This window comes from Aythya fuligula, chromosome Z (genome assembly GCF_009819795.1).
Source record: "Aythya fuligula isolate bAytFul2 chromosome Z, bAytFul2.pri, whole genome shotgun sequence".
In the NCBI taxonomy this organism is placed as follows: Eukaryota; Metazoa; Chordata; class Aves; order Anseriformes; family Anatidae; genus Aythya; species Aythya fuligula.
This window is the reverse complement of record NC_045593.1, coordinates 41,305,483-41,321,269: the sequence shown is the minus strand read 5'-3', so window position 1 is coordinate 41,321,269 and position 15,787 is coordinate 41,305,483. Positions and strand designations below refer to the sequence as shown.

Below are 15,787 nucleotides of genomic sequence, written 5' to 3'. Positions count from 1 at the left end.
GAGGAGCAGCTGAGGTCCCTGGGTTTGCTCAGCCCCGAGCAGAGCAGGCTGAGGGGAGGCCTCGTGGCGGCCTGCAGCTCCCTCACGAGGGGAGCGGAGGGGCAGGCGCTGAGCTCTGCTCTCTGGGGACAGCGACAGGACCCGAGGGAACGGCATGGAGCTGGGACAGGGGAGGGTCAGGCTGGGGATTAGGGAAAGGGTCTGCACCCAGAGGGTGGTCGGGCACTGGGACAGGCTGCCCAGGGCAGTGGTCACAGCACTGAGCCTATGGGAGTTCAAGAAGTGTTTGGACAATGCTCTCAGACACATGGTCTGATTTTTGGGCAGTCAGGTGTGGATCCAGGAGTTGGACTCAATGATCCTTGTGGGTCCCTTCCAGCTCAGGGTTCTCAGTGATTCTGTGATTCCTGGTCTGTATGTTAGACTCCAGAGGTGGTTTAAGGAGAGCAGTGGTAGCATATCTGAATGGAGGGACTGCCAGGTGCTGACCATAGCAGTCATTAATGAGCAGTCATCCAGTCATTAGACTGGCTGTTGTGCATTAGAGGGACAGCGGGGCTGCTGTGCTTTTGCAGATTGTATAGAAATCAACACTTAAAAAAAAAAAGTATTGGGTGTGTGCAAAACCAGCATAAAACTGCTTCTGACTCATTTCTCTCCTCCAGCTGTGCTCTCTTTAATTTTATAAATTTTGTCCTACCTACAAACATGCAGAAATGTTCCTGATACGATGTTCATTCTGTGGGTAGTTTGATTTCATGAAATGAAAATACTACAATGATCCAATGAAGCTAAATATTACTCACTTTTGGCGAATTTGTGGTTCGTCTTGGGCCAGAAGTCTAACTTAAAATACTTACCTACCCTGTCCTGAAAAACGAATTGTGGTCATTTTTGTATTGAGAGGGAGTTCAAAGTCCAGTGAAAAAAATTGAAATTATGATGATAATTTCAGTTGGTATTGGGTCAGAGCAACAGCGCTTTGCTGATTTTTTCATCATAATTCTTTCTTATTTATTAAGGTGAATTAATGCGACTTTCAGTTTTACAGACTAATTGCAGACTGTTTCTGTTAACTGTCTAGTTCAGTCTTAATATCAGCATTTGCATTAATAGTGTAATCCTAGTTGAAAGTGATTATATGGACTAGCTGCATGCTGATTTCTTAAATAGTTGTCTGTCTCTGATAGTATGTGTGAACAGGGTAGATAAGGACTATGAATATGCTTTTTTCTGGGTAGCAGAATGTAACATAAACAATCTGTCTTTGCTACTCTGAGAGCTTCCCCAAATTAACTTAATAAATTTGTCTTGAAGATTTATTGGGAAACTGCTTTGGGCATTTGTGAAATAATTACAAATGGTACAGGTACATGGTCTGTAGGTACAGAGCACTTGTCACTACATGGAAACCTTTGTCTCCAGCAGATTTGATGTGATATGCCAGTATGGAGCTGTTGACTTTGTCCCTGGATATTCATCCTCTTGCTGTGTCCTGGGAATCTCCATAGCACAGTGGGACTAGGTGATCGAGTACAGAAACCTCACTGTACTAATAAACTAATAATAGGAATATACAGTTTTCCTCAGTAGACAGTGTTGCTGCTTTTCTATCGTTACTACTCAGTCATCCATAAGCTTTCACTTACAATTTAATGAAAATTAATTTAAAAATCAGATTTGCTTTCCTTCTAACTGAAAACAAGGGCTTTTATAAGACATTTAGATTATTAAAAACAATGTACAAAAATGTTTCCCCTCAGTTAATGAATAGTGATACTTTTGTAAGGACCATGTCCTGTTTTGGTTAACATCTTGGGAGGATAATCCATGTACGCTTTGACAGATAAATAGGCCTCCCCAAATGGCTGTTAAAAAGCCCAGTGTAACCTTTCACTGGAACAGGCTGCCCAGGGAAGTGGTGGAGTCACCATCCCTGGAAGTCTTCAAAAGACGTTTAGATGTAGAGCTTAGGGATATGGTTTAGTGGAGGGCTGTTAGCGTTAGGTTGGAGGTTGGACTCGATGACCTTGAGGTCTCTTCCAACCTAGAAATTCTGTGATTCTGTGATTCTGTGATTCTTTCCCTGTAAATAGTGATGTTAGTTAGCAGAGCTAACTAACTAATAAGAGCTCTTCAAGCTCTTATTTGTGTTAAACTCTATTTTGTCATTTAAGAGTAGGAGTGTTGTGTATTAATGGGTTTTCTTCCTAATGGTGGAAGTTGGCACCATGTTTTAAGAGACTGGTGTTTTGCCTGAAGCCTTGCAAGAGTAGTCAGCAGTGCTTTGCTGTCCTTCTTTAAATAAGCTCTTCTTGGCATCTGATTTGAGCCAGCAGAAATGCAGTATGTTTCTAGGAATACGATTATACTTAATTTATAAAGAAGCTATCACTTTTTTAGGTCACACATGGCACAAAACCTTTTTTATTTTTATTCTCCCTCAAGGCATGTTTCAAATAGTTACTCATCACCATGTTATAATGTGTCTGTGGTTTCTCTGGAGAAAATCATGTTGGATTGCTATCTTTAATAACTTGGGGCAAAATTAATTCTTTTGTGACCCTGTTCAAAAGAACAGATTTTTATCAGAGGTTAAATGTTGCCCCTCTCTGCAGTTCTGCCAGTTCATTTCTCTACACATAAAGAGATTAATGAAAGCACCCAAAAGAAGTAGGTGATACTGTATCATGTAGCTTATCATGCCTATGTTAACTCTGAAAGTCATTTTTCAAAGTTTTATTCCCAAGAAATGAGGTAATTGTTTAGAAAGACAATCTTCGTGGTTGGAGAACACACCATTTAAGTTTGTTGTAATTTTTGCAGAGGAAAACTCCTACTTCAGTCATTCATTATTTTGAGAGGGACCCTCCCAGTCCTCTGATACTTCTAGAAATACCACTTTGAAAAGATTGCTTTCTCTAATATGCATTAGTCAGCAGAGGGCACTCTCTTCCTTGAAAAATAAAAGAAAGTATGACTTAAAAATAAGAGAGGTGAGCTGCTTTTCTTTGCAGTACTTTTTTTTTAGTACAAATTGTATGTGTGAAACGAAATTTGATACAATATAATTCTGTACAGAATTATTTTTCATGTAAATACTTTTCTGAATTGAAACAGAGGAAGACATAATTCTTTAAAAATGAACCTGTTGTTAATTTCCCTGTGCCTGTCGTATGTTCACCTCTCTAGGTATCAAAAACAGTGAAACCTAATGCGGTTCTTTCATGTAGGCAATTGAATGGTATTGCTGAATTTCTGAATTGCCCAAATCAAATGACCATAGCCTCTACTATATAAAGAGCCACAGAGTCCTTTCAGTTCTAGCTATTTTAATCCATGAAGCCAAGCAAAGCTTTTATTCCTCTGATCGTTAAAAACATCTATTGTGCAATGTTCGTTCAGGCTTTGTGCAGGAGTGAGGCTCAGGAGGAGTTACATGACCAATTGTCCTTTTTTTTTTTTTCTTTTTATACACTTACTGTTGTATTGCATCGGTTGACTTGAGGTAGTGGATTCCTGCAGGACTGTGAAGTACAGCCAGTTATTTTGCTTAAAATTGAATGAAGATTTCAGCATGCCCATGTTTGCGTAACATACTCTTCCGTAGATCCTATCATACCACATAGAAAAACATCACTGCAGAAAAGTTTGTTGTTACTTGTGATGTTGTTATTAAGCACCGTTGTTCAAAAAAAGAGGTACTAGGGTATGAAGACTGCTATAAAGCTCTTAAAATCGGTGATACATGTAGAGTAGAAGGACTACTTAAAAATTGCAGTGATTTATCCTGGATTCTTGTGAAGGTATTGTAGAGAGAGTTGCTGTAGAATTAAATAATTAATTAACCCTTCTGTTTTACAGATCCATTTTTATTTTTTTTCTGTGGGCAACACATTTGGAAGATGCCCCTCAGGAGGGACTGTGATGGAGCAGTTTTAGTTTATTCACGTATTAAAATACTTTGAATAGTTTTTCCTGAGAAAATACATCCCTGAGTCTGAGGTTGACGTTGTTCTCTGTTCAGTATTGTTAAAAGCCGTTCTAAGTCTTCCCCAGTTTGTATCAGCTAAATATATAGAAAGTGTTCTTTGAGTTTTCTGGCTTCAGGTATATCCCCCTTCTGCCTCTGTACACCTTACTTACTCAGGTAAGCTCGATACAGCAGTTTCTGTGACACTTAACTTGGAGTGTCAGCTGGAAAAACACTAAGAAGCACTCCATCAGTTTCATTTTTGCTGTGTAGCAGTTCAAGAAACAATGGTTTATTGCTTATGTGTCTTTATTGTAATTGTTTATACAATTACAGCACAATCTTAAAAGTGGCCCTCAGAAAGAAAAAATTCTAGGACATTGATTTTTTTCTGAAAACATGACTATATGTGCATGCATGGATATGTTTTTGAAAACAATTTTTGATAGTACTCTATAGACTCCATGGACAGCAGTAATTTGGATAATTTGTGTTAACTACAACTACTGTTGAGAGAAAAGATTTTGTTACAAATTCTTACTTAGATACATATGTGATTTATATAGATATATATGGGATTTATATGTGAAATGTTTTTCAGTTAGTTTCTGATATAGATATATATGGGATTTATATGTGAAATGTTTTTCAGTTAGTTTCTGTCATTGTAGAACTGAGTTAACTTTGGAAATAGGTTTTGCTACCAGAAAAATATTTTACCAGCTTGTGCTTGCAAGTTATTAATTATGAGGACTTCATGAGGATATAAATAGTTGCTAGTAAATATGTCCAAGAGAAGAATTCTTTAGTTTTATATTCAGGTTAGCAATGTCAGAACCCAAGAAGAATTCATTTTCAGCTGTTTACTTTCAGCTACTTCAGTAGGGGTTTCTTCACCAATATCTGCCATAACTTCCTTCGGAATCTTACAGATTTATTTCAAAAAGGAGTTGAATTTCAGAATGTCAATACCTGCCTAAAGTCTTCGAAAATTTAGTAGCAAAAATAACATTTGGAAAACAAGTCAAAACATAATGTTCAGTGACTACCTCATTTTTAAAAGAAGTAAACATAATTTTGCACTCCAGTGCTCTGGATCTCTTTACTTATGTGGCCTGTATTTTAGTTGTTGCTCTATTTTGTTCAAAGTAAAAGTAGGCAAACCATGGAAAACAAATTGAATTTGCTGAATTCATGGAATAAAGCATTGATCAAGCAGAATATCTGGCTTCCCAGCATGACAAAAATAATCAGTTGAAGGTGAATTGCTAGAGCAGTTGTGAAGGATATAGCAGTTGGCTGATCCATAAAGAGGTCTTTGAAAAGAGACACACTAAAGGTTATGTACAGAGCATAAAGCATTTTCTATTTCTGTAATCTTCACAGGAAAAGTGATGGATTTTTGATTCACATGTCAGAAAAGCAATCACTAGCTGCGCAATTCCAGAACCTTTGTCTAGAAATTTCAGCCGGTATACTATATTTATTAAAAGCAGGACGTGCAAATACCTAATTTATAATCCACTGTAAATGTAACATACCACTGAGAATAATGATGAATATCAAGTATGATCTTTTTTGAAAGAGGTATTTGTAACATGGTATTTTGTCAAGCATTGGTGTCATCTTCCATCTCTGCTTTCCTAGCTCTGGCAATATTTGAAGAGCATATAACAACATGTGTTGTCATTAACAAAGTTATAATGCTTAAAATGATCTGACCTCATAAAAATAATACCTAAGAAAAGTTAGGGATACTAAGCTTTTTAAAGAGAGGGTAAAAGAGTCTATCATTTTTGTTACACGGATCCAATGCTATATAGAGCATATTTTATTTTAAATCTACAAAATGAAGCAGGTAGGTCAGGTGAAAAAGATACGGGGAGGATGGATAACTAAAACCTGAAGTTAAAAATCCAGTTTCTGTCTTTCATCTCTGTCATTTTACCAGAGTTTTTCTTAAAGATACTTTGTGTAGATTTGCAACAAATAACAAGGTTGGGATTGTTCAAAGATTGTCTAAAACTTAGCCTTCTTTTGAGAGGAAGAGTTGGCAAAGAAGTTACCCAAGACCACTGGCAGAATGATTCATTTTACTTCTTCTACCTGTTCCTCCTTTCGGTGGATGGGGAATGGCTTCATTCTTACTTTTTCTTCCCATTTTCCTGTTTTCTCCTTTGTCTTGCAAACATGTTTGGTTCTCTAGAGGCTGATTGCCAGAAGTTGTTTCAGTTACTTGAAGTGTTACAGGTAGGTGGTTTGGAGGGGGAAGGAGTGAAGAGTGATAAAAGCATTATTTCAAGGCTTTACGTGGAATTTGATATTCAATCAAAACAATAGTATGTTCCTACTGATATTTTTATGTTGCTTTTCCGTGTTAGGCAACACCTTAACAGGCAACCAGACATTTATATATAGAGTATGGAAGTTGGACAGTAAGTGGAAAAATGATTACACACCCTTTTGTTGCCCTGTAGCACTGTTTGCATTAGCAGAAGTAGTCTGTGTTAGCTCTGGGCTCTTTAGACCTGCTTACTTCTAAAGAGTATCTGCAGTGTGCTGTAACTGCATCATTCTGTAGATTTCCTTTCCTTAAAAAATGGTTATGTTCTGTCACATAGGAGAACATCAATTTTCATAAAGGAAAACTATTTTTACATTCTCTGTTTTTTAATTCAGCTAAATTTCTGAAAGTTACTTGCACAGAGTGACTTAGTTATCAGAGAGTAAGGTGACTATTCTTCTGCATGCTGACATTGGAAAAACCTTGCTGACAAAAGCTTTTGTGTATAAAAAGAGGATTGGAATCTGTAGGAGAGTCTAGTAGGATGACTGTGTACATTTAGCTAGATCTTGATTTGGCATTTAAGTTGTACACCTAAGCTTCCGTGTGTTCTCCTTTAACATGACTCACATGGTGTGTACCTGTCTCTCTGACCTTTGCAAGAGACTCTGCTAGGGTGACAGTAAGTTATTTCATGGTGCCTCTCTTCTTCTGTAATTAAAACATTTTTTTCAAGCTCTGTAGGGATAACCTAGCTTCTAAAATATACGTTTTTGAAGCCTTTTCTATTATATATGTAGAAACTGTGATACAATTGTAGATAACAGCTTACTCAAATGTTCTGGTTGTAGCCTTATAGCAGCAGCATCATGCTTGTCTTCCATCTCTGATGCATCTTATAAGTAAACAAGAAATCAAGAAAATTCAGGGCTCTGACTGAAGTGCACAAATAAAGTTCTGATTCATTCAGCTAATTCCTAAGGCTTCTCTGAGCCTTAGTAAAAATACATAAACAAATAAATAAAAAATCTCATATGTGTACACGTCTTTCTTTCATTATTCCAGTTTTTCGATACATGAAAATACTGCAGCTAGGGTATAATGATGTATTTTGAATGGATCCATTTTCCAGCTGATTTTTCCAAATGAATTAATTTTCTAGTCATAAAATATTTTGTTTTAAATCCTTGTTTTACTTTAGTGCTCATGAGTTAGAATCTGTTATCCTCAGCATTTTACAGACAATGACCAGTAACAAGCAAAAATTTTATTTATCCACTTGATTTTTCAGATTCTTCTTAGTGTCTGTGGAATTCTTTTTCAAAGAACTTATGCTATTTTTTCTTTTCAAAGGTCATGATGTGAAACAGGAAGGGATACAAATTCTCATTTAGGTGGTTTGATCCCCTATTAACCTTCCTGAGTAACTGAAGATTGATTAGGATCATACCAAGGCTTTTTCCAGAATTCCACAGCACACTTTATTAATACATAATGAATGTATTAATTTATTACATTTAATGATGTGCTTCAGTGTAGCACATCATGCAAACGCTTCCCTGTTTAGGCTAGTCCATTCTGTGGTCCAGAGTTGGTCACAGGAAGCAATGTCCTCTTTCCAGTCCTTTTCCAAACTATCGGACTGGTGTGTGAAAACACTTTGCTACCTGGGAGAGATTATCAGTCAGAGATTTCGGTTTTCTGGCATATTAAGAAATATGTTGGGAGATTCGAGCATATTGGGGCTGTTTACTTCTCAAGACAGTGAATAGACTAGTATTGCTCTCCCTGAATGTTACACCTGCTTGAAATATCCACAGGTTTACAGGAAAGTCTCTAAAGCAGTATGTCTTGCTGTACAGCCCTGCAGGTGAAGACATTTGTGTGAACCACACTTGTAGATTGTAACTCAGCAGGATCTGAACCCGTAAATGTGGGCTCATGGCTCTTGTTGAACTGGAATGAGTAATAGTTTTTACGCTGCATTATCAAGGAATGTGTTTTGCTTTTTTATTTTTATTTTTTTATATATGTATATTTTTTTGTCCTTGCGAAATAAGAGAAACAAATCCATGATCATGACGGTGGCTATGGAACGACTTCCACTCAGCTCCTGGACTGCTTTGATATGATCCCATGACTTTGCTCTCAATTGTACAATCTTCATAAACTTCAGCATACAGACCTAACATCAGTGTGCTTTTTCCTTTAGCTACTGGCAGCCAAGCATCACAGACACTGGGTTTTTCTGATTGGCTTGGGAAATCCTTTTACAAAGCGGAAAACATTTACATTTATAAATACAAGGTATCTATCCCATTCAAGGTTACTCTTTAAATGGGCATCTTAAAATCTGCTAGACCACAGAGACCATTAATATAAAAACTCCCTTCCCTGCTGCATCTCAAACATACTGCTTTCTCCTGTGGATTTAGTATCTCAGAGGAACTTCATTTGAAATAGACTGCATTTCTGCCTGGCCTCTATCATATTAATCAATCTGGTAGGTTGTAGAGCTACACTGGAAAAATTGCAGTGATTATATCAAAAAGAATATAAAAATCTGAAACTTTTACCAAGCTTTCTAAAACATTGATTTGCAGCCATGGTTTGTAAGGCTCCAAATGGTTGATGTACATATAAAGTAAACACAAGAACACAAACATTGGCTGGCACAGTTAGTCCCTAAGAAGCATCAGAGCTTTCAAAGAATTAACAGATTAAAAGTAGAAAACTGATGCAATGGAGCCCAGAAGTTCCATACTTTTAACAGATTGTGTGCAAAAGACTATTACAGACAGACCAACATAAAAGTGTAATGTTGTTCAAGCCCACAATTAGTTTTTACACTATTCATAGTTTGCTGAGGGGAATGATGATGAAGAAGAAAAGATAGCTATTTTGGTATTTTCTCTGGCTCAGATTTCCTTGTTTCAGAAACTAATAGTTCTCTTTTTTTTTTTTTTTTTTTTTTTTCTGGGATCATTTATTAAATGCTTGTAGAAATCAGTGAAGAAACTCTTTAATCTAGGATAGGTGTCATTTGCAAAAAATAATTGGATGAGTGTTAATAAGATCTCTGGGACATAACGTGAAAATTGTTACAAGTATTCTTATGCTTGACAGCCATGGAAAATCACTGCTGATGTAAATAGTGTATTGGACAGAAAAGTAGCTACACTGTCTAGATTTATTTGGTGGTACATCACAGCTGAACTAGTAATTACATCTAAATAACCAGTTTGAAGTTGATACTTGCAGAATACTTCAGTTTTGTTTGGATTTTATTTTATTTTTGTTGTTGGTGGTTTTTGAATGCCTTTATAGTAATTATTGATGTCCCAAAAGAGAAATCTAAGAAATCACGTTTTTAAAATGGTAATAGCTTGACTTCCCCACGCCCCTCAAAATAACATTAATTTCAGGGTACAGCAAAAGTATTAGTGAAGACTAAGAATTTCTAGATAAAGTTTATACTTACAGAAATCTTACTAACAGATTTATGTAGAGTCCTTGGATTATTTTTTTCTTGCAAGTAATTTGAGTGCTAACATCAAAAATAATGTTTGGAATTTGCTATTTATATTATTAGAAGGAAACTAAAGCTGGTAGTTAGCAGTTTTGACACCAAATGTGCATGCTTGGTGGTTCTTCTACATATAATTTATGTTTCTTCACCTCACAAGGTTTCAGTAGAATTACTTTTTACTTTCATCAGAGCAAATAAGAGAAGTGTAAAGCCAACAGATGTATTTAGATCTCTGTCTCTGCCACCAGGAATTAGAAGCCAGCAAAATATATTGGCTGACGAAGACTCTCAGAGAAATGAAAAATGTTGTGTACAAGAAAACACAGTACTTTGGGAACATGAAGACATAAATGAGAATTAATAAAAACTTAAAATCTATGTGAAGGGACATTACTTCTTTAAGAGAAGTAGCAGTGATGTGAAGTGAACTGTAGTAAACTGTAAGTCAGTAGAGTGAGTCAGCTCTCATGAGCTGACCAAGCAAACCACAGGGAATCAGAAATAGTATTCACTGGGGAAATACTTTGTCTTTTAAAAAAGCTGAATTAATTTTCTGATGGATGTAACTTACCAGCATATACCATAGTTTATTTTGTTAAGTTTTACCTGCAGTGCAGAGTCATGTTAATTGTATGGTAGTAGTCACAGAACTGATAAATAAAACAATGCAATATCTTGGACGACTGTAGTAGTAGTAACTATCTGTTCTAGATAGGTAACTGTCTAAAATAAAGTAATTATCCTGCACAATTTTCTCTGCTACCAGTACATTTGAGCACTTTCCAGAGAATGTTTAGAGAACCTTTAGAGAAATATTTCAGTTTTGATAGATTTCCAATGAAAACCTAAGAGCAGCTTTTGAACAGTTGGTCAGTCTTTCACCTCCATTAGCACCTAGAGAGCACTTGGCTATAATTTCAGAGCTCAAATGCTTAAAAAAAACAAAGAAAACAGTATCAGAATATACTGTTTATTAGTTTGTCACAAACAATGAACAAATATTTGTGGCATATTCTTTTGGAAGCATACACAGTCAAGAGAATATAACTGAGCTTGATAAGATACAAGTTAGTTTCCAAAACAAATCAACCCATTTCACGAGAGCATTAGTTTGTGCTTAGTAGAATATGATTTCTTATTAATCGCTCTGAGGATGTAGGGACCCTTCATGATTTTTCCAGATATTTTGGGTATGTGTGGATGTGATGCAGAAGAAAATACTTTCTGTTGGAACTTTTAAGATTGAGTTCTGGTAACAGAGAAGTTCAACATATCTCTAAGACACAATTTTTTCACATGGAATTTGAAGATTATTTCATCTAGAATAAACAACAGTTGTATATAAAATACTTTGTTAAGTAATGAGCATACCATAATTCTCCTGGAGAGTTTAAAAGGGGGGCTGGGGTTGCACATGTGCAAACACAGGATAAGTTTATTTAAAAATAACTAAAAAGCTTATTTCAGAATACCTTCACCTAATTTAAAATGGAAGGAGATTTGTGTCCTTGCCTGAAATGCAGACTACATAAGAGAATTTAATTCTTCATGTTTTTGCTTGACTGAGTTTCCCTTATTTTTTTTTCTCATTGTGTTTGTGTGTTTGTATGTATATCTATATCTACATAGATACATATGTTCATACACTGAATCGTGTACATAATGCTTTCAGCACAAATTACAAATTGTTCTTCTCTGTCTCTGTAGGCTTTAACTAAATTTTGACGGTATTTTGGAGGGTGATGTGTTTATTAGGGTTTTCCTATCGGCAAATTCCAATTTTAGAGATTACTTGTTAAAGTAAAAACAGAATTTATAGTACAAACTGAATCTTAAGAACTTTTCTAAGAATCTCACTTTTCTTAGTAATAAGTTTTAATACATTTGTGGCAGCACCAATAACTTTTTATAATTAATCTCTCTGAAAGGCAAACTCCTTATCTCTCTATTCTCTGCTCCTGTCAGAGTCTGAATCTGCCAAGTTGGTTGACTGGTTAAGTCCGGAGAAAGAAGGATTTTCCCTTGGTCAAAGAGGATTGGGTCAGAGATCATTTATTCCTCCCACCCAGGCTGGGGGCTGACGTGCTGGAGAGCAGCTCTGAGGAGAGGGAACTGGGGATCCTGGTGGAGAGCAGGCTGACCATGGGTCAGCAATGTGCCCTTGTGGCCAAGAAGGCCAGCGGTATCCTGGGCTGCATTCAGAAGAGTGTTGCCAGCAGGTCAAGGGAGGTGATCCTCGCCCTCTGCTCAGCTCTGGTGTGGCCATACCTGGAGTATTGTGTCCAGTTCTGGGCTCCCCAGCACAAGAGGGTCATGGAGCTACTGGAGGGAGTTCAGAGGAGGGTTATGAAGGTGATCAGGGGACTGCAGCACCTGTCATACGAGGACAGGCTGAGAGAACTGGGCCTGCTTAGCCTGGAAAAGAGAAGGCTGAGGGGAGATCCTGCTTGGCAGGGGGGGTTGGACTAGGTGATCTTCAGAGGTTCCTTTCAACCCTGCCCATTCTGTGATTCTGTGGTTATAATTTAAAAAGCAGATATTTTATATGCTCTATACCTGAAAAATCAAAAATGAAAGCTTTCTTTAGAATTAGCTTAATTAAATATAAATTTTATTCACCTCATCCATTTCATCTAAATTATACTGGATTGGAGTAAACATAGTCTGAAAGGAAGGCCCACATTTGTTAATTCACCTTCTGTCCTAATGCTATACTTGTTAATGTTTGTCTTAGTTCAAGCTCTCCTTATCATCACTCATTTCTAATTTACTCAGTACTCCTATTTATTCTCATTCATTCACCATTTACTTTAAGGTCATCTGGAATACATCAGTGATGGTCCTTCCTGCAGCGTCCCTAAGTTCATTCACATAAATCTTAGTAAATTATTCATCTTTGAATATTTCAGGACTTTGTTGTCTTTTTTTATCTTCTTGTTGTGAGTTATTCAGCTCACAGAGTGGATGGTAGGTATTGTGTTTGACAGTGTCTAGTAGCATGAAAGGTAAATAATTTGCTAATTCATGTTGACATGTATGTACTTTCTATAAAAAAATGAAGGGTTCCTCAGTTCCTTCTCATTTCTGGAATGCCTTATACTGGTAGTCTCTTCTCCATTTTACCAACCTTCATCATGGTACTTGATTTTTCAAATTGTGTATACGCATTGGTGGGATGGCCAGTCATGAAAATTATTCCTGTTAATCATGTTCACTGTATATAAGCTATCTGCAAGTAGAGAAAATTAAGTAAAGTTTATTGTTTTGTTTCTTTTAATTAGGCTCATGCACAGTTAGTTCGAGAAGTCGATGTAGAAAAGGTGTCAACTTTTGAGAACCCGTATGTAGATGCAATAAGAAGCTTATGGAATGACCCTGGAATCCAGGAATGTTATGACAGACGACGGGAGTATCAATTATCAGATTCAACTAAATAGTAAGTGCATGATGGCTACAAATAACCGTGTCTCACTTTGTGTCTAACAAAGTAATATTTACTTTTTAACTTCTTAACTGTCTGTCTGTGTACATATTTGTATGCATGTGGAGCATGAACTTACATGAACATACGCTTAAGAATTGTAATTTAAAAGCTGCTTTTAAGTTGTGGAGTGCATCTAGTTTTAGTTTAGAGTGTGTGTGTGTGTTTCCCAGAGTGAAAGTTGGTTACCATTTGAAGTCTTAAAAGTTCTAACTAGGGGTAGTTAAACACTGCTGGTTTTGATTTTGATGTATCTTTTCAAGCCCTTTCTCTCCTCTGACATATGCGCACAATTGCAAACTGGGCAAGAATACTTTTAGATACTATAACACAAGAGGTGTAATCAAGGTAAACTTTGTAAAATGCGTAAAAATCAGACGTCTCTTTTCCAAGGCTTTCCCCTTTTGCCTCACAGGCTGCTTTTGCAGTCCTGGTGGTGAGGTAAACAAGCAAGTGTTCTCGTGTTTTGTTGAGCTGCCTTTCTTTTGTTGAAAGGAGGCCTAAATGTGAAAGAACATGGCTTCCAGAAAAGACATAGCTGAAAAGAGACTTCAATTTGTAAAAGGTGAAAAAAAGTACAGTAAGAGCCTTTTAAATCAAATCCTCTCTTTTACAGATCAACAATAAAAATGCCTACATGACTAAAATTGCTCTCAAATGTTATGCTCTTCATTTCTGGGGAAGGGTCCTGATAAAGTAGCATTGTAGAATTTAACATTGGAATCAGCCAAAGATTAGCTTAATGAAATCCAGTTACTCTTGAGTAAAGTAGCCTATGACTTTGACAAAATTTCTCATCCTCTATCAAATTGGTGATGGTAACGGATGATGACCTTTTGGTGTTGCCCAATATTTAAAAAATACAGCATGCCTGCTTATTAAAACTGTGGCAAAAACCTCTGTGGTCTCATGAATTTTTGTATCATCTATGAAGATATTTCTAATTATATCATTCCAGTCGCTTTGTCATGCTGACATGAGTGGAAGTCTCTTATTGAGGAAAGCACAGAAGGAGCTGAAAGACATGGTGAAGCTCCCATTCAGCTCATTGGAACACAGCCATAGACATAGGAGAGGACTGGGATGAGATGATCTGCACAGTAGCCTGAGGATTCTTATCTAGCTTAACAATATGTTACTGCTTCAAGACAAACATATTAATGTCTTGCAGATACAGTTTAGGCAGCTGAAGAGCTAGAATTGCATGATACTGTTCTGCCTAGATTTGTTCCAGCGCTCCTTGTTGTTGGCACATAATTTTCTTCTTTTGCTTCATTTTCCTTTTCCCATATATAGGGTCCTGTCTGTGGAGCTGGTTACCTTCTCAGCCTACAACTTCTATTATTTGTATATGCATATTTTGGTGCACAGTGGTGCAAAGGACAGTGAAGCCTCTCCTATTGTTTAGGTTCTTCTTGTCCCCAAATGTACAATATTGTGTTTTATTTTTCAGTGGTAAGAAAGCAAACAAAATACTACCTAAAGTGAAAAACTTTAGGGTATATAAAAATGGTAAAAAGAAAACTTGAGAGACAAATTACTAACAGTATACTTCCAGATTGTACTGTACTAAGATGAGTAGCAAGCACAAGTAGAAAGTGAAGCAGAGCTTGCCTTATACTCTCAATTTCTTCTATCTGTAGGTCCTATCTTTGTTTCTACACCAGGCATGATAATGCTTGTGAAGTTAAAATAAATGTATGTATTTTGTGCACTTGCCTTAGAGGATAGAGATAGAATAAACTAAGTCTCCAAAGTAGGAAATAATCATCTGATGCTACTTCAGATCAGATTGTACTGAATACAATTATTTTGACCTAGTTCTAGTGAAATTACCACTATAGTGGATCTTCTGAGTACTATTAAAAATAGCAGGGAATAATTCAATAAGTAGCTATAGAAGCAAATTGCTAGTACATTGCCTTGCAAAAGATAAATGTACTAGCAGATCGGTTACTTTTAAAGCTTAATAGATTAAGCAATTTAACATGAGGTTTTGCAAGTTTCCTGATTTTAACTATAATAGATTATAGTTCATACTGCAGAGTTCTGCAAAATCTGTTTTAGAACATGTCATAGAACATTAGAATTATGACTCACTATATGAGTCTTTTATATAAAAGTATCTCATGTATTTATGCTTACAAGTAGAGTTTCTTCAAATAGGTAAGTCCCGGAAAAGCAATTAGCAGAAATCAAAGAGGCATTGTTTCAGAAACACAGCTAATCTGTTTAGCAATAGAAAGAGAATTTGTTAATTTAAGTGCCCATGTCACAAAGCAGCAAAACAAGATGCTTAAAATTCACAATTGGGATTCACAGGGCAGTAAAAGAGAAATAAACACTCATTGCCGGTTGACTTGGTGAGGCTTAGAAATTTCTTCTGGCTTGATGTTTTAAACAGAAAACAATGGTTAGTTGTCCACCCGATCTCTTGTATGTTTTTAAGCATATGTGTGAGTGTGTCACAGCTTGATCATTCATGCCTTGTATGATCCTTTCAGTGTTTTTTCCCTGTTT

General features: G+C 36.5%; 1 protein-coding gene across 1 annotated transcript in view; it reads left to right on the top strand.

Annotated features, from left to right (window-relative positions):
• Positions 1-15,787, top strand: part of LOC116501065 (guanine nucleotide-binding protein G(q) subunit alpha) — a 128,618-nt gene that overhangs the window by 80,158 nt on the left and 32,673 nt on the right. Inside the window, exon 3 of the mRNA XM_032206443.1 lies at positions 13,068-13,222. Within this exon, the coding sequence (XP_032062334.1) occupies positions 13,068-13,222 (155 nt within the window). The remainder of the gene's footprint in view (positions 1-13,067; positions 13,223-15,787) is intronic.